This window comes from Schistocerca gregaria, chromosome 3 (assembly GCF_023897955.1).
Source record: "Schistocerca gregaria isolate iqSchGreg1 chromosome 3, iqSchGreg1.2, whole genome shotgun sequence".
Classification (NCBI taxonomy): Eukaryota; Metazoa; Arthropoda; class Insecta; order Orthoptera; family Acrididae; genus Schistocerca; species Schistocerca gregaria.
The window spans coordinates 337025996-337049624 of NC_064922.1; the positions used below are offsets into that span (position 1 = coordinate 337025996).

The window sequence follows — 23629 nt, forward strand, 5'->3', positions numbered from 1 at the left end:
GAAGTTCTTTCAATAAAGCGAAGTCGAGCGTTCGCTTTTCCTACTACCAAACTGAGATTATCATTCGATTTAATATCGCTTTGCAACGTTACTCCTAAATATTTAATCTAAGTGACTGTGTCAAGCTGCACCCTATTAATCTCGACCCGTCCTCACAGCTTCAATTTTGCCAGTGCTTCGTCTCCTACCTTCCAAACTTGACAGAAGCTCTTCTTCCGCAGGAGACGAGGTACTGGCAGAATTGAAGCTGTGAGGACGGGACGTGAGTTGTGCTTGGGTAGCTCAGTTGGTAGAGCACTTGCCTGCAGAAGGCAAAGGTCCGGAGTTCGAGCCTCGGTCCGACACACAGTTTTAATCTGCCAGGAAGTTTCATATTTGAAAGATGTTTTCTTTCCCAGTATGGAGAAAAAACCTGTACTACTGTTAGATTCTTAGGGCCGTCAGTATGAAAGAACTGTACAAAGCATCGTACCTGAGGAGAAAGAACTTGTTTATCTGATTATCCCAAAAGACTCGATGGCACAGTTACAGTCGTGAGGTGTAAACGGCTTTCGATATTAGGAGAACCTTGTGAGAAGATTTTACAGATCTGGTTTTGCTGAATGATTTTGATATTAATCCCTACTTGAGAAACAATATAATTAAGCTGCAGTCACTAGTACATAATCAGTTCTTTCCGCCAAGGCTTACCAATGTTCTGAGCTATGCCTGATACAAATCAGGATATTTAGAGGATCATCTACGACAATTTGAATCCTGCAGAATTCTGTTTTGTATAGGCTTCCTTGTCGTGTATATTATACGAAGAAATTTCGCTCATTTCAAGTGCATGGAGTGCAAAAGTTACGTTTGGAGCATTTCCTTACACATTACCTTTATTGCAATTATGTTTTGTGAGAATTATAAGTTAGATCATTATTTTCTATTAACAAAACACACACATTTTAATTGTTAAATTAAAAAACAATAAAGCCATTAATTTAAAACGGAAAATAACAGTTTAAAACACACAACATATACAAGTAAAATGAGTAATTAGAATGGTAACAAATAGTTAGATATTTTAATTAAATATGTCGAAAATATTCTGACAGCACATTGTGTACAGCTTATGTTTCAAAAACGCTATTTCAGAAACCAGCTGTATTACACAAGGATGTATGTGGCTTGAAAGCTTCGTAATTTATGTTGCAACGAAGGTTTTCATTTTTCAAAATTAATTAATGGTGGTAGGGTATTTTGCAAAATTTCATATTATTACAAACGTTAGTTACACAGTTCTCACCAAACTTGTATATGAATTTTTTTTTTACATGTCATCATTTCCAGTCTATTCCCTCAAAACCTAATATACCAAATTACTTTTCGGGGCGTGTTTTACCTCTAAAGAATGAAACTGGGCACCAAAACAAAATCTATTGCATTATTTTGCCTCCTCCACCGGTCCATCAAGATTTATCAAGATCGTCTGTCTACACTAGGGAATGCTCTCTTGTAAGTCTTGATGACAACATCCCTATGCTGTGTGCTCCAGTGCACCATGCCCATCTAAGGCTGCAGTGAGAAAAAGTGCCCCATCACAACTGAAAGCCTACTCACTACATTTTACTTTTCGTAACAATCTATGATCCAGGTTTTTAATGGCCTGAAATATTACCCTTTATGTGAATAAACCAAACGTGACTAACTTCCTTTTTAAGTTTCAGACTGGCAAGAACTTTCGAATAAAACGACGGAATAATTAAAAAGGGGTTCAACAAGAGTTAAACCTAAGCAAAACTAAAACCATAATAAATGTAATTCGTACGATATAAGTGATTTTGTTCTTTTTATTCAAATAACTTGCGAAGATCTGAGCTTGTGTGAATTTTATCTCGAAACCTCCGTCTCTGCAAATATGTACCTTGAAGTTCAATAGCAACTAAAAAACTTCTGAAACACGTCAAAAATTTCATTTACAATAAAAATCAAATACTGCGAAAGGCATCTTACTACGTGTTGCACTACATTCGAGAACATACTTCTTAAGTGAAATCTGTCACAAAACACATGAAAAGTTAATGTAAACAATGATCAAAGGGAGTAAAAAATAAGTTCGTAAGAATCCCAAATCACATTCACTCTATATATATTGTTTAGTGACTGAATACAAAATATGTTTTATATAGGGGAAGATGAGGTAAAGGGTTCCTCTAAGGAAAATTGAATGTTCACCAAACCTTAGTCATTGCTGGAAGCTTGCCATTTACGCATTTTGAATCTTCATATTAAGGGGTGACACCAAATATTTTAAGTAAAATGAAAATAATATAAACGAACCATATGCATTTCTCTGAATGCTTACGTAGTGACCACTTTTCCATAGTTAACCCTATGGTGCTGCTATCCAGTGTAGCGGACAGATGTTAACGTCGCTTCTTCGGCGTTTTTAATCAGACCTGAGGCTGAAAATGCATGCAGGGCATAGTACCAGTACGTAGTATCCACTGTAGTAAACTGCGTGCATTTTCAACTTCAGGACTGATTAAAAACTCCAAAGAAGCGACATTAACTGCTGTCCACTGCAGCTGACTGACCGCAACCTGGTTTTTGTAGTAGGCCAAATGTAGCAGAATAAAGACGGTTTTCAGTAATATAAATTAATTAATTCAAAATCGTCACAAAGGAATAGAAAGACTGATGAAAGCTTTGTATAAGAAAGGCTTTAGAAGGGAATGTTTTTGTAGCGTTATGCGTGACATATGGGAGTAACTAACTCTTACAGGGATAAACACCTTGCTCACTTTCCCGACATGTAGTGTAACAGATTTTTCCGATCGGATGCCATGTCGGCATTTGTGGTTCACAGATGAAACTCTCGAAACGAAATAAATAAGGAACGACATTTGTAGCCCAAAAGACGTTTTTTAAACATTGATGTTTCAGAAGGTATTACTCTGCGAATAAGTGAGGTAACAAAAATAATATAAATCGGTTATCTTAGATCAGACAAACCTCCCCCCATGAACCATGGACCTTGCCGTTGGTGGGGAGGCTTGCGTGCCTCAGCGATACAGATGGCCGTACCGTAGGTGCAACCACAACGGAGGGGTATCTGTTGAGAGGCCAGACAAACGTGTGGTTCCTGAAGAGGGGCAGCAGCCTTTTCAGTAGTTGCAGGGGCAACAGTCTGGATGATTGACTGATCTGGCCTTGCAACATTAACCAAAACGGCCTTGCTGTGCTGGTACTGCGAACGGCTGAAAGCAAGGGGAAACTACAGCCGTAATTTTTCCCGAGGACATGCAGCTTTACTGTATGATTAAATGATGATGGCATCCTCTTGGGTAAAATATTCCGGAGGTAAAATATTCCCCCATTCGGATCTCCGGGCGGGGACTACTCAGGAGGATGTCGTTATCAGGAGAAAGAAAACTGGCGTTCTACGGATCGGAGCGTGGAATGTCAGATCCCTTAATCGGGCAGGTATGTTAGAAAATTTAAAAAGGGAAATGGATAGGTTAAAGTTAGATATAGTGGGAATTAGTGAAGTTCGGTGGCAGGAGGAACAAGACTTCTGGTCAGGTGACTACAGGGTTATAAACACAAAATCAAATAGGGGTAATGCAGGAGTAGGTTTAATAATGAATAGGAAAATAGGAATGCGGGTAAGCTACTACAAACAGCATAGTGAACGCATTATTGTGGCCAAGATAGATACGAAGCCCACACCTACTACAGTAGTACAAGTTTATATGCCAACTAGCTCTGCAGATGATGAAGAAATTGAAGAAATGTACGATGAAATAAAAGAAATTATTCAGATAGTGAAGGGAGACGATAATTTAATAGTAATGGGTGACTGGAATTCGAGTGTAGGAAAAGGGAGAGAAGGAAACATAGTAGGTGAATATGGATTGGGGCTAAGAAATGAAAGAGGAAGGCGCCTAGTAGAATTTTGCACAGAGCACAACTTAATCATAGCTAACACTTGGTTTAAGAATCATGAAAGAAGGTTGTATACGTGGAAGAACCCTGGAGATACTAAAAGGTATCAGATAGATTATATAATGGTAAGACAGAGATTTAGGAACCAGGTTTTAAGTTGTAAGACATTTCCAGGGGCAGATGTGGACTCTGACCACAATCTATTGGTTATGACCTGTAGATTAAACTGAAGAAACTGCAAAAATGTGAGAAATTAAGGAGATGGGACCTGGATAAACTGAAAGAACCAGAGGTTGTACAGAGTTTCAGAGAGAGCATAAGGGAACAATTGACAGGAATAGGAGAAAGAAATACAGTAGAAGAAGAATGGGTAGCTCTGAGGGATGTAGTAGTGAAGGCAGCAGAGGATAAAGTAGGTACAAAGACGAGGGCTGCTAGAAATCCTTGGGTAACAGAAGAAATATTGAATTTAATTGATGAAAGGAGAAAATATAAATATGCAGTAAATGAAGCAGGCAAGAAGGAATACAATCGTCTCAAAAATGAGATCGACAGGAAGTGCAAAATGGCTAAACAGGGATGGCTAGAGGACAAATGTAAGGATGTAGAAGCTTATCTCACTAGGGGTAAGATAGATACTGCCTACAGGAAAATTAAAGAGACCTTTGGAGAGAAGAGAACCACGTGTATGAATATCAAGAGCTCAGATGGCAGCCCAGTTCTAAGCAAAGAAGGGAAGGCAGAAAGGTGGAAGGAGTATATAGAAGGTTTATACAAGGGCGATGTACTTGAGGACAATATTATGGAAATAGAAGAGGATGTAGATGAAGACGAAATGGGAGATACGATACTGCGTGAAGAGTTTGACAGAGCACTGAAAGACCTAAGTCGAAACAAGGCCCCCGGAGTAGACAACATTCCATTAGAACTACTGACGGCCTTGGGAGAGCCAGTCATGACAATACTCTACCAGCTGGTGAGCAAGGTGTATGAGACATGCGAAATACCCTCAGACTTCAAGAAGAATATAATAATTCCAATCCCAAAGAAAGCAGGTGCTGACAGATGTGAAAATTACCGAACTATCAGTTTAATAAGCCACGGCTGCAAAATACTAACGCGAATTCTTTACAGACGAATGGAAAAACTGGTAGATGCAGACCTCGGGGAGGATCAGTTTGGATTCCGTCGAAATGTTGGAACACGTGAGGCAATACTGACCTTACGACTTATCTTAGAAGAAAGATTAAGAAAAGGCAAACCTACGTTTCTAGCATTTGTAGACTTAGAGAAAGCTTTTGACAATGTTGACTGGAATACTCTTTTTCAAATTCTAAAGGTGGCAGGGGTAAAATACAGGGAGCGAAAGGCTATTTATAATTTGTACAGAAACCAGATGGCAGTAATAAGAGTCGAGGGGCATGAAAGGGAAGCAGTGGTTGGGAAAGGAGTGAGACAGGGTTGTAGCCTCTCCCCGATGTTATTCAATCTGTATATTGAGCAAGCAGTAAAGGAAACAAAAGAAAAATTTGGAGTAGGTATTAAAATTCATGGAGACGAAGTAAAAACTTTGAGGTTCGCCGATGACATTGTAATTCTGTCAGAGACGGCAAAGGACTTGGAAGAGCAGTTGAACGGAATGGACAGTGTCTTGAAAGGAGGATATAAGATGAACATTAACAAAAGCAAAACGAGGATAATGGAATGTAGTCAAATTAAATCGGGTGATGCTGAGGGAATTAGATTAGGAAATGAGACACTTAAAGTAGTAAAGGAGTTTTGCTATTTAGGAAGTAAAATAACTGATGATGGTCGAAGTAGAGAGGATATAAAATGTAGACTGGCAATGGCAAGGAAAGCGTTTCTGAAGAAGAGAAATTTGTTAACATCGAATATAGATTTATGTATCAGGAAGTCGTTTCTGAAAGTATTTGTTTGGAGTGTAGCCATGTATGGAAGTGAAACATGGACGATTACTAGTTTGGACAAGAAGAGAATAGAAGCTTTCGAAATGTGGTGCTACAGAAGTATACTGAAGATAAGGTGGATAGATCACGTAACTAATGAGGAGGTATTGAATAGGATTGGGGAGAAGAGAAGTTTGTGGCACAACTTGACTAGAAGAAGGGATCGGTTGGTAGGACATGTTTTGAGGCATCAAGGGATCACAAATTTAGCATTGGAGGGCAGCGTGGAGGGTAAAAATCGTAGAGGGAGACCGAGAGATGAGTACACTAAGCAGATTCAGAAGGATGTAGGTTGCAGTAGGTACTGGGAGATGAAGCAGCTTGCACAGGATAGAGTAGCATGCAGAGCTGCATCAAACCAGTCTCAGGACTGAAAACAACAACAACAGATCAGACAACAGAAAACTTTTTAGTAAAAAATATCGGAACTAGCTTCCTCTGTCAAACTCACTGACGAAAATGGTGGTGTATATCATAAATGGTTTGACAACTTCTCGTCAGGCAGCAGCACTGTTCCGGGCGAAAAATACGAAATACCTATTTTTCCCGCCATTGCCGGTTTACCTCTTCTTGCCGTACAAAGCCCGCTGAACTGACCGTGTCGCTTTACATGATCATCCACATACAATGGACAAAATAAAAACACCAATTACTAACATTAACGCCCGAAATATTGATTGATGAATGGGAAAGCAATGAGAAAAGCAACTTGCAAGCTCGGATGGCTGAATAAAAATTGGATATTGATTCCTACGTGTCCTAAGGGATTTGTGAACTCGAAAAAAAAACCTAACGTTGACCACATTGCCGAGTAACGAGCCTAAAGAAGTGTAATGTTCTCTAACTTGAAGAACCAAGTAATATACAGAGTGACAAAGGAGAATAACTCGAAAAATAAGCTTAACACGAAAAAATGTGTCGAATACCAAAGGTGATTATTTTCCAGGGGAACATCTCCTGGTGCTAAAATTAGACCGCTACCCTAGTCCCCTGGAGGTGGGGCGGGAGGCAACTTTAAAATTTTAAAGGGGAACCCCCATTTATATTGCAGAATCAGATTATACATAAAAAAACTAAGTACATTTTGTCTTAAACATTTGTTTTGATTTTTGGTAGTTGGCGCTGTGATTCAATAAAATCCATGTTCCCATTTTTGCGTGGAAAATGGTTACGGATAAATAAAAAATACTTAATTACTTCATAAATTTTGATTCGCTAAAACTAAAACTCTCCCTCTCTCCCCATAGGGTGGAGTATGTGAGAGAGGAATTAGAGTTTTACACACAAAACGTACCCGAATCTACGGAAAAATTAATATTTGGGTCTACATTTGTAAAACTCTAATTCCTCTCTCTCAAATCGCAATCTATGGGGAAAGAGGGGGCTTTTTAGTTTTAAAAAATAAGTATTTTTTATTTATCCGTAACCATTTTCCACGCAAAAATGAGAACATGGATTTTCTTGAATTACAGTTCCAGCTACCAAGAATCAAAACAAATGTTTTACGACAAAATTTACGTAGTTTTTTATGTAGAATCTGGTTCTACAATAAAAAATGGGGGTTCCCATATGAAATTTTGAAGTTGCCTCCCGCCGCACCCCTTGGGGACTAGGGTGGCGGGCTAACCGCCGTCTGCTTCACGTCTGCTGTTCAGCGAGCTACCTTAATTTAAGTATTAACTGTATTTTTCTTACTTGCCACTTCTTCTTCCGTCTGTTTTTGCTTTTAGGAAGCTTTAATTGTCGAGTGCTATTAATAATGTTCCATAGATTTCTTGTTTGTTTTGAATACAGTCAGAGAGAGTCCGTTTAGTCAGCCATAGTGCCAGTAGTGCTAGTGTTTGTTTTCAATACAGTCCAGAGACAGGTAGTGCTATTTTCATTAATTTCTACAAGAAGTGGCTAGCAATCACAGTTTAGTCAAAAATCAGCCGCCTTTATTGAATTAGCAGTCTAGTTAAAAGTTGATTAAGTCTCTTCAGTAAATTGATTCCTTAGGATGGATAGGATGTGTGACTGCTGTGTACGGACGCAGGAGGAGCTGGCCACTCTTCGCAAACAGCTGAGCGTGTTGATGGTTGCGGTCAGCCGTCTTCAGGCTGCTGCCTCGGAGTGTAGCGGCAGTGGGGAGTCTGGTGCGTCGCAAGGTACACCCCAGGTGTTACATGCTTCACCCACTGTCCCTGCTGTCGAGACATCTTCGCGGGTACCGGGCTGGGTTGGGTCACCCTCTCCCCAAGAGGAGTGGCGGGTTCAGCGGCGTTCGCGGTGCACGAGGCGGAGGGTAAATGTGGAGGCTGGCCGTGTGGCATCGCCCACTCTGAGTGGACATGTGGCTGCTCCTTCAGCAAGGTCCGAGCAGGCACACGGGGGGGGGGGGGGGGGGGGGGTTATTAGTTATTGGGAGCTCCAACGTTAGGCGGGTGATGGAGCCCCTTAGGGAAATAGCGAGAAGGTCGGGGAAGAAGGCCAGTGTTCACTCTGTCTGCTTGCCGGGGGGTCTCATCCGAGTTGTGGAGGAGGCCCTACCGGCGGCGATAGAGAGCACTGGGTGCACCCGACTGCAAATTGTTGCTCATGTCTGCACCAATGACTCCTGCCGTCTGGGTTCAGAGGTCATCCTCAGTTCGTACAGGTGGTTGGGGGAATTGGTGAAGGCGGAAAGCCTCGCTCGCAAGGTGGAATCAGAGCTAACTATTTGTAGTATCGTTCCCAGAACCGATCGCGGTCCTCTGGTTTGGAGCCGAGTGGAAGGCTTAAACCAGAGGCTCAGACGATTCTGCGGAGATCTGGGGTGCCAATTTCTCGACCTCCGCTATCGGGTGGAGAAATGTATGGTCCCCCTGAATAGGTCAGGCGTGCACTACAAGCCGGAAGCGGCTACAAGGGCAGCGGAGTATGTGTGGAGTGCACATGGGGTTTTTTTAGGTTAGAGAATTCCCTCCCTAGGCCCGACAAGACGCCTGCTGAAACGCGGAAAGGTAGGAATAGGCAAAATGCAACAGGGAACAACAACAATAATGTGCTAATAGTAAACTGCAGGAGAGTCTACAGGAAGGTCCCAGAACTGCTCTCATTAATAAACGGTCACAACGCCCATGTAGTACTAGGGACAGAAAGTTGGCTGAAACCAGACGTAAACAGTAATGAAATCCTAAACGCAGATTGGAATGTATACCGCAGAGACAGGCTGGACAGTGAAGGGGGAGGCGTGTTTATAGCGATAAGAAGTGCAATAGTATCGAAGGAAATTGACGGAGATCCAAAATGTGAAATGACTTGGCTGAAGGACACGGTTAAAGCAGGATCAGACATGGTAATTGGATGTCTCTATAGGGCCCCGGGCTCAGCAGCTGTTGTGGCTGAGCACCTGAAGGATAATTTGGAAAATATTTCGAGTAGATTTCCCCACTATGTTATAGTTCTGGGTGGAGATTTTAATTTGCCAGATATGGACTGGGTGACTCAAACGTTCATAACGGGTGGCAGGGACAAAGAATCCAGTGAAAATTTTTTAAGTGCCTTATCTGAAAACTACCTTGAGCAGTTAAATAGAGAACCGAGTCGTGGCGATAACATATTAGACCTTCTGGTGACAAGCAGACCCGAACTATTTGAAACAGTTAATGCAGAACAGGGAATCAGCGATCATAAAGCTGTTACTGCATCTATGATTTCAGCCGTAAATAGAAATATTTAAAAAGGTAGGAAGATTTTTCTGTTTAGCAAAAGTGACAAAAAGCAGATTACAGAGTACCTGACGGCTCAAGTACAGATAGTGTTGAGGATCAGTGAACAAAGTTCAAAACCTTCGTACAATATGCGTTAGATGAGTATGTGCCAAGCAAGATCGTAAGAGATGGAAAAGAGCCACCGTGGTACAACAACCGAGTTAGAAAACTGCTGCGGAAGCAAAGGGTACTTCACAGCAAACATAAACATAGCCAAAGCCTTGCAGACAAACAAAAATTACGCGAAGCGAAATGTAGTGTGAGGAGGGCTATGCGAGAGGCGTTCAATGAATTCGAAAGTAAAGTTCTATGTACTGCCTTGGAAGAAAATCCTAAGAAATTCTCGTCTTATGTCAAAGCGGTAGGTGGATCAAAACAAAATGTCCAGACACTCTGTGACCAAAATGGTACTGAAACAGAGGATGACAGACTAAAGGCCGAAATACTAAATGTCTTTTTCCAAAGCTGTTTCACAGAGGAAGACTGCACTGTAGTTCCTTCTCTAGATTGTCGCACAGATGACAAAATGGTAGATATCGAAATAGATGACAGAGGGATAGAGAAACAATTAAAATCGCTCAAAAGAGGAAAGGCCGCTGGACCTGATGCGATACCAGTTCGATTTTACACAGAGTAGGCGAAGGAACTTGCCCCCCTTCTTGCAGCGGTGTACCTTAGGCCTCTAGAAGAGCGTAGCGTTCCAAAGGATTGGAAAAGGGCACAGGTCATCCCCGTTTTCAAGAAGGGACGTCGAACAGATGTGCAGAACTATAGACCTATATCTCTAACGTCGATCAGTTGCAGAATTTTGGAACACGTATCAGACCAATTGTGTGATTGGATTGAGGAGTTCCTAGATAACAGAACGCAGCTTGTCATTCTCAATGGAGAGAAGTCTTACGAAGTAAGAGTGATTTCAGGTGTACTGCAGGGGAGTGTCATAGGACCGTTGCTATTCACAATATACATAAATGACCTGGTGGATGACATCAGAAGTTCACTGAGGCTTTTTGCAGATGATGCTGTGGTGTATCGAGAGGTTGTAACAATGGAAAATTGTACTGAAATGCAGGAGGATCTGCAGCGAATTGACGCATGGTGCAGGGAATGGCAATTGAATCTCAATGTAGACAAGTGTAATGTTCTGCGAATACGTAGAAAGATAGATCCCTATCATTTAGCTACAATGTAGCAGGTCAGCAACTGGAAGCATTTAATTCCATAAATTATCTGGAAGTACGCATTAGGAGTGATTTAAAATGGAATGATCATATGAAGTTGATCGTCGGTAAAGCAGATGCCAGACTGAGATTCATTGGAAGAATCCTAAGGAAATGCAATACGAAAACAAAGGAAGTAGGTTACAGTACGCTTGTTCGCCCACTGCTTGAATATTGCTCAGCAGTGTGGGATCCGTACCAGATAGGGTTGATGGAAGAGATAGAGAAGATCCAACGGAGAGCAGCACGCTTCGTTACAGGATCATTTAGTAATTGCGAAAGCGTTACGGAGATGATAGATAAACTCCAGTGGAAGACTCTGCAGGAGAGACGCTCAGTAGCTCGGTACGGGCTTTTGTTAAAGTTTCGAGAAATACATTCACCGAGGAGTCAAGCAGTATATCGCTCCCTCCTACGTATATCTCGCGAAGAGACCATGAGGGTAAAATCAGAGAGATTTTGAGCCCACACAAAGGCATACCGACAATCCTTCTTTCCACGAACAATACGTGACTGGAATAGAAGAGAGAACCGATAGAGGTACTCAAAGTACCCTCTGCCACACACCGTCAGGTGGCTTGCGGAGTATGGATGTAGATGTAGATGTAATTTAGCACCAGCAGATGTCCCCCTCGAAAATGATCAACTTTGGATTCTACGCATTTTTTGGCGTGAAGCTTATTTTTCAAGTTATTCCGGTTTGTCAACTTAAAATTTACACCCGATATAATTACGTAAGTGCATCTCAAACATGCGAGACTGTAACCATCTCACAATAATCCAGAACCAAGTCCCTTCAGTGTGGCAGTCTCAGTATCACAAGACAAGCATCTGAACCAAAAATGTCGATACATCCTCACAGCAGCCAGCGGTAGAAGAGAGTGTCCAATCGAAAATGATCCTTTTTATGCCGACCACGCTATCCCGCGAACTGATTCTGCCGCCAAGGTTTCATAATGGCTGACTCACGAGAAAGCTCGGATACCTAGCTAGCGACTTCCTTCTAGCAGGGTGATTCCGTGATGATGTTACAAACTTCCGGTGGTGGTGGAAAGAGGTAAATGCATCAAATTGACGTCTGGAAACGACCGAGTCGAAAGCTATAAACCAAACTGTGCTGTTACCTCGGACTGTGGAATACAGGTACCAGTACTGTTGTTCTGATGAATCCTCGTGTTATCAGCCGAGTGGTGGCATCGTCTTGTCGAAATGTTTCAATGAGTTTCGTACCCATCATATTCTGGCAAAAATGATGATGGGAACGAAACTCATTGAAACGTTGCGATAAGACGGAGCCACCACTTGTCTGATAACCCGAGAAGAATTCATCAGTGGAATACGCCGAGAAAGACTGCAGTCGCATATAGTACTGTTTTTGCTAAGATTGTAGGACAGGCGATCCGGATGAGTTCGGGATAATAACTCAACTTATCCATTGCAGATGGTGTACTGTATACTGACATGAGCAGACCTGGTTTACAATCACTGTGCTGTAGTACACTGCAGTCTGTGTTTACAAGCTGACGTACTAACATCGATCGGCCCTAAGCAAATTGGGTTGTACCCTGCGACGGAACTTGCAGACATGAGTTTCATGTCAGGCACGCAAATTGAAGCAGCAGAGAAGCGGGAAGTGTACAAGAACAAATATTCATGTAGAAATATTCGGTTCACACCATGTTTCCAAGACTGATCCAACGATTAAATGAAGCTGGTCACCTGTTTACGCAGCACAATGACCGAGGACAGTGAACTATACGGGCACCAGACGTGACGATACAGTGCTTGCTCGAGCGGATGAGGCGTCTGTAATCAGCACGTAAGTGCATCGCAAGCATGCGAGACTGTAACCATCTCATCATAATCCAGAACCACGTCCCTTCAGTGTGGCCATTTTGCACGTGAAGTGAATTTTTCGCAGAGTACTGTGTGGCGAGTAGTATGAGAAATGCCTGCCATCCACAGAAAGTGCGTTCTTCGGTTCTTGCCTTCTTGCTGTGTCTTATAGTCGATCCTCAGTTTCCTGCATATGTACCTTTCACGGATGAAGCCTGTCTCACCAGAGACGGAATGCTGAATAGTGGCAGGGTCGATGACAATCTCAACGCTGTAATTATGGTTAACCGTCAACACAGATTATCAGTCTACGTGTGGGCATGCGTAGTCTTCATCCCTGCTTAAATGTCCAATTGTACGCAGCGTTTATCAGGGACATACCACATGTTCCTGGAACACACCCCACTTGTTATTTCTTTCTCTCAGACATCAGGTTAGGAATACCGTTCCTAATCCATTAACAGGGGAAATTATCTGAGGGTATTGGAGGGTATTCAGTGGGAATTCTGTGCATCGTAATCAGGGTTCGGAAGTTTGGGCCCTTAGTTTGAACGCTGCGGATTTTCGTTTACACCATTCTAGTCATCGTTTCCGGACTCGGATATGTTATCTCAGATTGATAGATTTGTCATTCTCCATCATACCTGAAGGTCTTTCACATCAGGAAATCACTTTGTACTACTCCAGCAGAAGCTAGATGACTACAGATTGTTTGAGAAAGATTAGTGCCTATTGCAGCACGCATCAACAGCCAGCAAGAAATATGTCGAACAGCAAACGACTTTTACAATATGTATCGTACTGTGTGTTCCCCTTTATCCCATCGCTGCCTTAATGTTAATATTACCCTCTCTTGACTTCAAGGTACTGAACATTCTGAGTATATATATATTTTTAATTGTTGGTGTGACAGTACATAGCATGAATTGCCATTGTGTGTTAGTTGGCCTGTTGCGTGCTTTGATATATAGTAATCAGAAAATATTTAATATTAAAACTGCAACATAAGAGTTTAAACAATTCGACTGAAAAGATCATTGCAGTGATGAGTAAAGAAGCACTATGATCGTGAAAAATTGAGAAGTAGCCATTACATGTCAGTAGTCTCTTAGTTCTGTTGTGAGGCGTCTCGCATCTTACATAAGGGAGCAACTGTGGCACTCATTTCAATAATTTGCTGCAGTAGCCACGTTTTACATGCTGTTGCGTCAGATATGGCAGTATCATTTCCGGCGGCTACAGGTTTTCTGAGTCATGCGGCACTGTGCTGCCTAAGGGGTCCCTGTGAGGCGAGCTGCGACTGTCTTATAATCACATTCAGAGTTGTGAGGAGTTCCCTAGCTATTACTAGAAACGCTCTTTCCACAGCAAAAAAGAAAAAGGTATTACGAAAAATCTAATTTGTAAAAACCACGGTAATATACATCTTGTCTTGGCTCTTTAACCTATTGTATTTAAAAAGTATCATTATTTGCTATTTTTCTATAGTTTTCAACCTGGAACAGAGACAGCATTGATTTCCATGAATTGTTTTAGTTGTGTTGGTACAAGTTTCGCATACCAGTCAACCTGATCTGCGACAAATTCTTTTAGCCGCAGCTTATTAAAGTGGTTGTGCTGAATAGTTTTTTCTAACAAATGGATGTTCTGGCTGATTTATCGCTAATAAATTCGTTCATAGATAGTGGCGAACTGTAAGGACGCCTTCATTTCCAACAGTTAAAAATGGCCAGCGGCGTTAGAACATCACCATACTTCTTTCGAGGATACCTACGCAACCACCTTAATGTGTTTGCCGGAGACTACTTCTGAAACCACAGTTTCTTCGCCTCTTTTCGAAATGCGAATGGAACACGAGGAAAACAACTGTTTCTAGACTTCCGTATGAGCTCTAATCTCTCTGAGATTCCCATCATTACCATTTCACGATTTATGTAGGATGTAACGGGTGTAAGTGCAAATATTTCTATTGGTGACTGAGGTCGGCGTACTGAACAACATTACATCAGTGTTTACGTCATTTTCAGACTAATAATTACAGCTATTCCAATTCTTATATTTTTAGGTTGGTTGGTACCTCCAAGTACATACGGCAAGAGCAACCCATTAACGCTCATTTTCCCCTGTGTAGCAGATAAGGTGTTGAACTGTGGACGTTTGAACGCAAAAGGGTAATTCTGGTCCAATAGGCGTAGTCCATTTAGTGATACAGTTACGACCGTACAGGAAACACCAGGTTATAAAGTTCGTGACGTTTTTGAGGGAAAACTGTTCAACGCGGAGAAAAAACAACCAGGACACTGATTTGTGAACACATTAAAGTACCACATATAAAAATATCTGCACTTGTACCTGTATAGATGACGCAAAGTCATATTTTGCCAGACTCTTTTTAGAACACTGAGCGAGATGGCGCAGTGGTTAGCACACTGGACTCGTATTCGCGAGAACGGCGATTCAAAACCCTGTCCGTCCACCCAGGTTTTCTGTGGTTTCCCTAAATCGCTTAACACAAATTCCTGGATGTTTACCTTGAGAAGACCTGGCTTTCCCCACTCTTCTTCAAGTCGAATGTACTGTCAGTGTGTACCCATCTTATCGTCGACCATAAATTAAATCATAATCTTCCATTTTCCCTCCATACTGAACCACTTCGCTTTTACTACAATTAGTTTTATGTAGTCGTTCCAGGGTATCCAAAAGTCCATTACATTTAAAAATACTACACGGAATAGTGTAAATAGACAGGTAAAAATTGACACACATGTTTGAAATGACATGGTGTTTAATTGAACTCAAAAAAGTGCACAAAATGACCGACAGATGGCGCTTTATATGGTACAAAAGCAATAATTAGCATAACAAGTGATTTTATGCAAAGACAGTGTTCTTTATAACAAATGCTCAGCATGTCTGCCAAGTCTGCCAACATTCATCAGCAAAACCTGTTTTCAGAGGACAAAGTTGTGAACAGCACTGTACGGAATATCAGTAGTTGTGGTGAGTAATTTCTTCCAGCATTCCTGCGATCAAAGTAGACTTGCTACTGCAGGTAACCCCACAACCAATAATTACATGGAATGAAGTCTGGGGACCCGGGAGGCGAAGCATGACAAAAGTGGCGGCTCAGCACGCGATTTTCACTAAACGATGTGCACAAGCGATCTTTCACACATATAGCAGTGTGGGGTGGAGCACCATCCTACATAAAAGCCGTACCTTCCAGCAGGTATTTATCAGCGGCGTCGCTGACGTGTTGCTGTCTAGAGTTATCTGTCTGTGCGCTCGTTTTTAATTTCAATAAAACCCTATGTCATGTCAGGCAAATGTTTCAATGTTTACGTCTCTACATACGTTATTCCGTGAATTCGTGCATTTTCAAATGTTAAAGGACTTTTGGGTCATCCTATAGGACGTTCAGAAGACTTATTCAAAAACGTTCTATGACTGCACAAAAAAAAAATCAGTTTTCTTGCCGCATCAAATATGAGTAAAGTCTCGAGCTTTCGGTGGAGTCCTCCGTCGCCTGCCTCCCCATCCAGTTAAGTAACACACTGAAACATCTTGGACTAACCTTGACCGGCAACTAATGTGAAAATCGTACCTACTAACCATCCAACAGAAAGTCCACAACAGCCTAAAACTACTAACAGGCCGAACTTGTTGTTACACTCTTCCACTTTTCTCCACACCTACCAAACCATAATCCGACGCTATGTAAATGTTGCATGGATCTCCAACCCACCAAAGTTCTATATCACCCTCCAAATACTCAAACACCGTGGACTCTGTCTCGCTTTCTGCGTCCATTTGTCTTCCCCCATACGGATTCTCTACCCTATTCTCACCCCTCCTCACTCTCATTGAGTATCTCTGCATCTCCTTTACTATCTGCAAGCTGGATTCTAATGATCACATTGTCTCACCTCTGATCACCACCCTCGTATGCTGGTGCGCCTTTGCAAACGCATCCCTCTATCCCTACACCTAAAAACACTCCATATCCTGTCTAACGCAACTTCAACCAACTCTTTTCTCCACACAATGATATCCACTCTAATACACATCCAACCTAGGAACTTCAACCCTTCCCCACTCCACATCAGGGCCCCTCTCTCCTTTTCCCTCTACGTCCACCCCTATCGCTTTACTCTCTTTTCATGAAAGTTTCATTAGTTTTCTGAATTCCGACTAACGAACAGGCGTTGAATATGCTGCAGTGATTACGTATTCTTTAGCACTGTTTCGCCTCTGTAAAACACAGTAATATATGTGTGGCTCACACTACAGTCAGCATTATAATGAGTTTTACCTTTGCTAAGTCAGGAGTAAACATTATACTACTCATTATCAAACTTAGTTTTCGATTTAAGCTTTTTTGGCACCGACGCTTCATCAGTTTATCCGTCTGACGACATTTAAAAAAATGCTTTATGAACTGTAAAACGCGCAGTCAATTTATTCGAACTTCCTGCTTGCCAATGAATGTGAATAATCTCGTTGCAACAGCTTCTGGGAGTGGGTTTGCCAACGTAACTTTCTGCAGATTAAAAGCTGACTGCCATGTGGCGTCGTGCAGATGCCGTATTGAGGCAAATGTGGTCAGTACACGTTTTGCCGGCTTTCCAGACCTCGGAGCCGCTACTTCTCATTCCTCAAGTGGCACCACGAGGCTGAACGCACACCGTATTAGTCCTCCCAGCAAGGAAAAGTCCATGGCAGTAATTGGAAGCGGACCCGCGTCCTCTTCATGGCAGCCATCTACGCTGACCATTCAGTTACGGAGGAGGACGAACTGGTATCCGTTTTAGCATAATAGGAATTTCTACATATTCCAACAAGGTTCAATCAGCAGTCGGGTTTTGAATGTTAAAATCAGGTCATTCCCTGTTAGTTCAGCATGCCTGGACATCCTATTGACGACGTACGAGGTATGTTCAAAACATTAGCCGAAATTTATTTTAATGATATTTTTATTCAGTTCACCGATGTTCGGTCTCATTCTCAAGTCACACTTGTCTCAGAGGTATTTACACTTCGCTAGGCAATTCAGTAAAGTTCCTTTTGAAGTATTCTACGGTGTATGTGGAGGAGTTATCTTAAAGTTATGAATGTTGTCGAAAGGGCTTTCTTCCGTGACTGATTCCAACTTTAAGAACAAAAGAAAGTAAGGTTGTTCTATAGTGTGCGTCAACGAAGGAAGGGAGAAAGGGCACAGAAGATTAAATTTTAACGTCCGTTCGACAGCGTGGCATTAGAGACGGAGCACAAGTTCGATTAATGAAACAATGGATGAGGAATTCGGCCGTACCTTTCTCAAAGGAAACATCCCGGCATTTGCCTGGAGCGATTTACAGAAATCACGGACGCCGACCGGGGTGTCCGAGCGGTTCTAGGCGCTACAGTCTGGAACCGCGCGACCGCTACGGTCGCACGTTCGAATCCTGCCTCGGGCATGGATGTGTGTGATGTCCTTAGTTAGGTCTAAGTAGTTCTAAGGACTGATGATCTCAGAAGTTATGTCCCATAGTGCTCAGAGCCATTTGAACCATATGAACCAAATCACGGACGAGCTAGATCTGGATGGCTTGACCTTGATTTGAACCGTCCTCCTACGTAATGCGAGCGCAATCTAAGTTTTAAAGCGTTCTTGCATTCATGTCCTCCGCTGGCAGCAAATGATATTTAGTATCTGTGCGGCACCTGGCCGTGAGTAATTCTGGATGCCCATTCACGCTTCCCTACCTCTCTCTCTCTCTCTTTCTCCTCTCTTTGCGAAAGGCAAAGCGTCGTGCTAACTATATCTGACGCAAACTGTGGAAGGACAGTCATCTGACTTTCGACTTAAAACTCGCGAAGCACAAACATTGTTGTGTACAAGTACGTGCATTATCATGCTTGTGGAACCTTGAGCTGACTTGCCACAATTGTCGTTTCACGTTGAGAATTATCTTGTGTAATTTTTTTTTAATGCTTGCATAATAAATGACGATTGACTTTCAGGCAGAAGTTCAGCAGACATGTTTCCATCGACATCGGAAAATAGCATTACTGAGTTTGAAACGAGATTGTCACGAATTTTGTGCGTTTGGGTGGGGGGGGGGGGGGGAGGGCGGCGGAAGTTGGGGGGCGGGAGCTGAGGTCGTGAAGATCCTTTGACGTGACAGGCCTATTGTCTCAATGTCGTAGCTGCAACTCAGCTCTTGTCTCTTGCGATCATTCCTTGAATCATTGTTGTATTATAGCCAGACCATTCAAGTAGTTCCTTGCTAACGTTAACTCTGTCTCCGTTCTACTCTTTACTCATCAAACGAGAAACAACGTTTACTGCAACTCGGCTCGATCCATAATCAATGTATCGGTTAAAATTTCGTCACTAGAACAAACTGGTGTTTCAGTTTCTTCTTCTTGGACAGACTACGGTTGGGGCGCAGCAAATCATTGACTTTTTGTGAAGAAACGCGTCGACAGTTGTGCTCGAGGGCTTTCCTGGCTGTTGCAAGTGGCATTGTTATGATAACCGGCGCCCAGGCTGAAACTTGACACAGCGTACCGCCCCCTCACCCCTAGCGACCTCACCCCATTTTTCGTTAATTCTCACCTCATCGTTACTCATAAACCCCTTGCTAGTTTCCTCTATTTGAATGCTTTAGTAATATAAGCGACTGTCCGCCCGGGTAGCTGCACGGTCTGCTTCCCGAGTGGGAAGGCGTGCCAGTCCCCGGCAAGAATGTGCCCTGCGGATTAGTGTCGAGATCCGGTGTGCTGGCCAGCCTGTGGATGGTTTTTTAGGTGGTTTTCCATCTACCTCGGCGAATGCTGGCTGGCTCCCCTTATTCCGCCTCAGCTGCGCAAACATTGTCACCACGTATGCGTACACCATAATTACTCTACCTCGCAAACATACGGGGTTACACTCGTCTGGTATGAGACGTTCCCGGGGCGGAGAGGGGGGGGGGGGGGCTCGGCACTGGGGGTCTAACCGCACAATAACCCATGGGTTCGATGTGGGGCGGCGGTGGGGTGGATGGACTGCTGAGGCCTGTTGCAGTGTCGTGAGCCACTGAGGGCTACGGCGGGACAGAGACTCTCCGTCGTTTCTAGCCTCCCGATTTAATACACAATACAAGAGGCTACTTTCGGTAGGAGTAGTTTTAAGTGGAGAACGAAAATTAAAACTTAACAAATATATACCTTTTCTTGAAATTTGAAACAAACAGAAGCGATATACCTACTTTCTGTAACAGAGAAGCTCTTCAGATCGCTGTGTTCACTGAAAATACTGAAATAAAAATAAAATTATTAAGCTTTTAACCATTTTTGACTTAACCAAACTATTCTTTTAATGCTGCTGCTGTCCGCCCCCGGTAGCTGAGTGGTCAGCGCTACAGAATGTCAGTCCTAAGGACCCGGGTTCGATTCCGGGCTAGGTCGGAGATTTTATCCGCTCAAGGACTGAGTGTTGTGTTGTCCTGATCGTCATCATCATTTCATCCCCATCGACGAGCAAGTGAGTGGCGTCAAATCGAAAGACGTGCTGCCCGCGAACGGTCTACCCGACGGGAGGCCCTAGTCACACGACATTTATTTTAGTGTTTCTGATACTGCAGAGTGTCCAATCATTCTGTCAAAATGTCGTCTTTATGACTCGTCTCTTTCTGTATAAAGCATAGCAAGTTTGTTGAACTAAGTTTGTCACATATACGCTCTTAAATTCAAAAGTATGGGCGTAAGTAACTCTCGCAACTGGCGATTCATACAGTAACTAAAAGTCTTAAACTGGCGGAAGACTGAAGACAAACTCAAACTAGCTCTCAAAAGGCTATTTACAAAGTTTCAAGAATTAGTAGTGACTGAGGAATCTAAGAATATACTACAACTCCCTACTTATCATTGCAGTAACCTCCGCATTAAAAAGTTTAGACTATTAAAGTAAGCACAGTCTCTTTTATAAGTAACCATATTTCCCTCTCCATATACTAATAAAACGGGAGGAAACCATAATACCCGGTACACTGGCAAGTTTCCTCTGACATGCACTTCACAATGGATTGCAGAGGACAGACGTACAGGCGTGTGCAGTGCTAGCGACGGCACGTAAATAGGGCATCGTTGGCGCTTAAAAGGAATAGATTATTGCTCTAAACAGACCTCATTTGCTGTAAGAACTTAAGGTGATATTCAAAGTTTTATTATGAATTCTTTCTGCCCTTTCCTTTACTTGTCTGTTAACATTTTACGCTACTGTTGGTGTGTACACACAATAGCTAAGAATGTGGATGTCTGTTTCTATTTTCCAGAAGGCTCCAAGATGCAGAACGCGGTGGTGGTGCGGGGAGCCTGCAAGCAATACGGTCGCGGCTCTCAGAGCCATCTGGTGTTGGATAACCTCAATATGACTGTAGCCGTCGGATCCATGTAAGTGGCGCCTTTCCTCTGAGTGTACGCAATTATTTTTCTAAGTTTACCTCGACTGCTGCACAGTTGTCTTCTTACAGACATAACTGCCATCAATTTCGCTTAGAGACATTGCAACAAGACGATAATTTGTCTCTATTAATGTTCAAATAATAAAGTATTCTTGGTCATACAGTCGCTAAAATCAGTAATGTAGCAAAATTACTACCAATAAATCGTCACTCGCATTCGGCTATTTGTTTAAATACTCCCCTCTCAACAGGGTATTAAAAATAGTGTCGAATACTTTGAGAGGTGGTAGTACTCATCGAAACAAGAAAAATAAGTCAAATAAACATGGGTATGGAAATGCATACTTTCTGAGATAAGTCCAGTGAACATGTGTCCGGGAAGCATACTTTCTGCGATAAACACGAGTTTTGCAGGAGGTGTTCAACGTGGCGGCCATTCATGACAAAGCACCTTTCTGCTCCCCGGGGTAATGTTCAAATGGCTCTAAACACTATGGGATTTATCATCTGAGGTCATCAAACCCCTAGACTTAGAACTACTTGAACCTAACTCAATCTAAGGACATCACACACATCCATGCCCAACGCAGGATTCGAACCTGCGACCGTAGCAGCAGCGCCGTTCCGGACTGAGGTGCCTAGAACCGTTCGGCCACAACGGCCGGCGTAAGGAATGACGCACCATTTGAAGTATACCCGGTTGTTGTCGTAACTGTTTCCACGCTTTGAAGACCCGACCCCGTAGTGTCCGCACGTCGTTGATTGGCTTGGTGTGGGCCAATAACGAATGTCCAGGCTAAGGTGTGTCTCGCATCCCCCTCCCCAATTCCAGCGGTCCTGAAATGTCTGCGTCACATGTTTGTGCACATTGTAACGAAAATGTGCTGGTGCGCCATCATGCATGAACCACGTTTGTATTCGTTGCAGCAGTGGCACAGCCTCCAGGAAGGTAGGCAATACTTTAATGAGAATGTCCAGACAATGCGCCCCATTTAATCTTTGTGGTAGCACGTACGGCCCTACTGATCTACCGCCAAGTACGCCTGCATTCACGTTGACTGAGAATCGGTGTTGAGGCCCTCTTTCTTGAATTGCTTGGAGATGTACATCAGACCGTATATGCTGGTTATAGAAATTCACAACACCATCTTATGTGAACCCTGCGTCATCGGTAAACAAAATCTTGGATGTGAACAGTGGATCTGCGGTACACTTCTGCAACAGCCATTGACAGAACCGCAATCTGCCATGACGATCGTGTGACCTTAGGGCCTGAACGCGCTGCAGGTGATATAGTTACAGCAAGCTAAGAGACTGGGGCACGCCTTCTGCTGCTGCTAATGGTCGCAAAACTGGTTCCCGGGGTTTCTTCCACTGAACTTAGCACGCTCCTCCATGTCAGGCGTGAGGATTGTGCGAGGCCTTCCACTGTGAATCTTCCAAGGTGCAAGGGTACCTGTGACCTTGAGACGCTGGAAAAGTCAGCCAAACACTTTATCAGAGAGCACCCTGCGCTGTGGATATTTTTCAGCGTAGACGGCACGGGCTTTTTTGATACGTCCATTTGCTAAACCGTACGTGAATATCATATCCGCCATTTGACTTGTCGAATAGTAGGCTCCCTTTCTAACAAATGATGGAAGAGAGAAAATGTAAATGTAAATGAGCAAGTACAAACAGTAACAGTGAACACATAAGTGAATACGCATTTGGAAGAAGGTAAAACACCATGATATACACACAGGGTTGACAGTACTGTACAATAAGGGACACAAACACGATGAAATCTAACGTACCCTACGACACGAATCGAACCACACAATTGACTGGAGACCACCTAATGGTAGGCAGAATACGTGGGTAAGATATCATAATACCCTGTCGGCAGGTTTAACGGAGCGCCAACGACTGTACTAATATCCGCAACCAAGCGTCGCGAAGCCCTTCCTGCAAACGCGTGTTTACTCGGAAAGTAAGCGTTTCTGGACCCATGTTTATTGAACTTATTTCTCTTGTTTCGATGAACACTATTACCCGTCGAAGTCTTTGACACTCTTTTTTGAACGCCCTGTATATCTTCCAAGATTCTACTGACCATTGACATGGTGTAATATTTCCTTTAGATAGCTCTATATTTGCACACTTCTGCCTAGCTCCACGACAAAGTTAATACATAACATCAGAGCACAGAAAAATTCGGAAACCGAACATATATCAACCGCCACGTTTACAATCTTCCACAAATCATAGATGGTCCCCACAAAGTATAATAAGAAAATTTAAATTTTAGTAATCAACAGCCTCAGTTGCACCATTTGCCTAAAAATTACCTAGGTTTCAATCGGGATAACCTGACCTTCTTCACAGTAGCAGTAACTGCCGTTTGTCCATAGTGGACATCGTCAAGCTAAAACTACAAATCCATAAATTGTCAGACTATAAAACTGCCTCGGCCCCAGTTCGCGACCGTGATGCGGCAGCCACAAGTGCTGTACTGGAACTCGGTGCAACTGAGGCTG

General features: G+C 42.8%; 1 protein-coding gene across 1 annotated transcript in view; it reads left to right on the forward strand.

Moving 5' to 3' along the window:
• Nucleotides 1–23629, forward strand: part of LOC126354097 (ABC transporter G family member 23-like) — a 500698-nt gene that overhangs the window by 310201 nt on the left and 166868 nt on the right. Inside the window, exon 4 of the mRNA XM_050003484.1 lies at nucleotides 20982–21099. Within this exon, the coding sequence (XP_049859441.1) occupies nucleotides 20982–21099 (118 nt within the window). The remainder of the gene's footprint in view (nucleotides 1–20981; nucleotides 21100–23629) is intronic.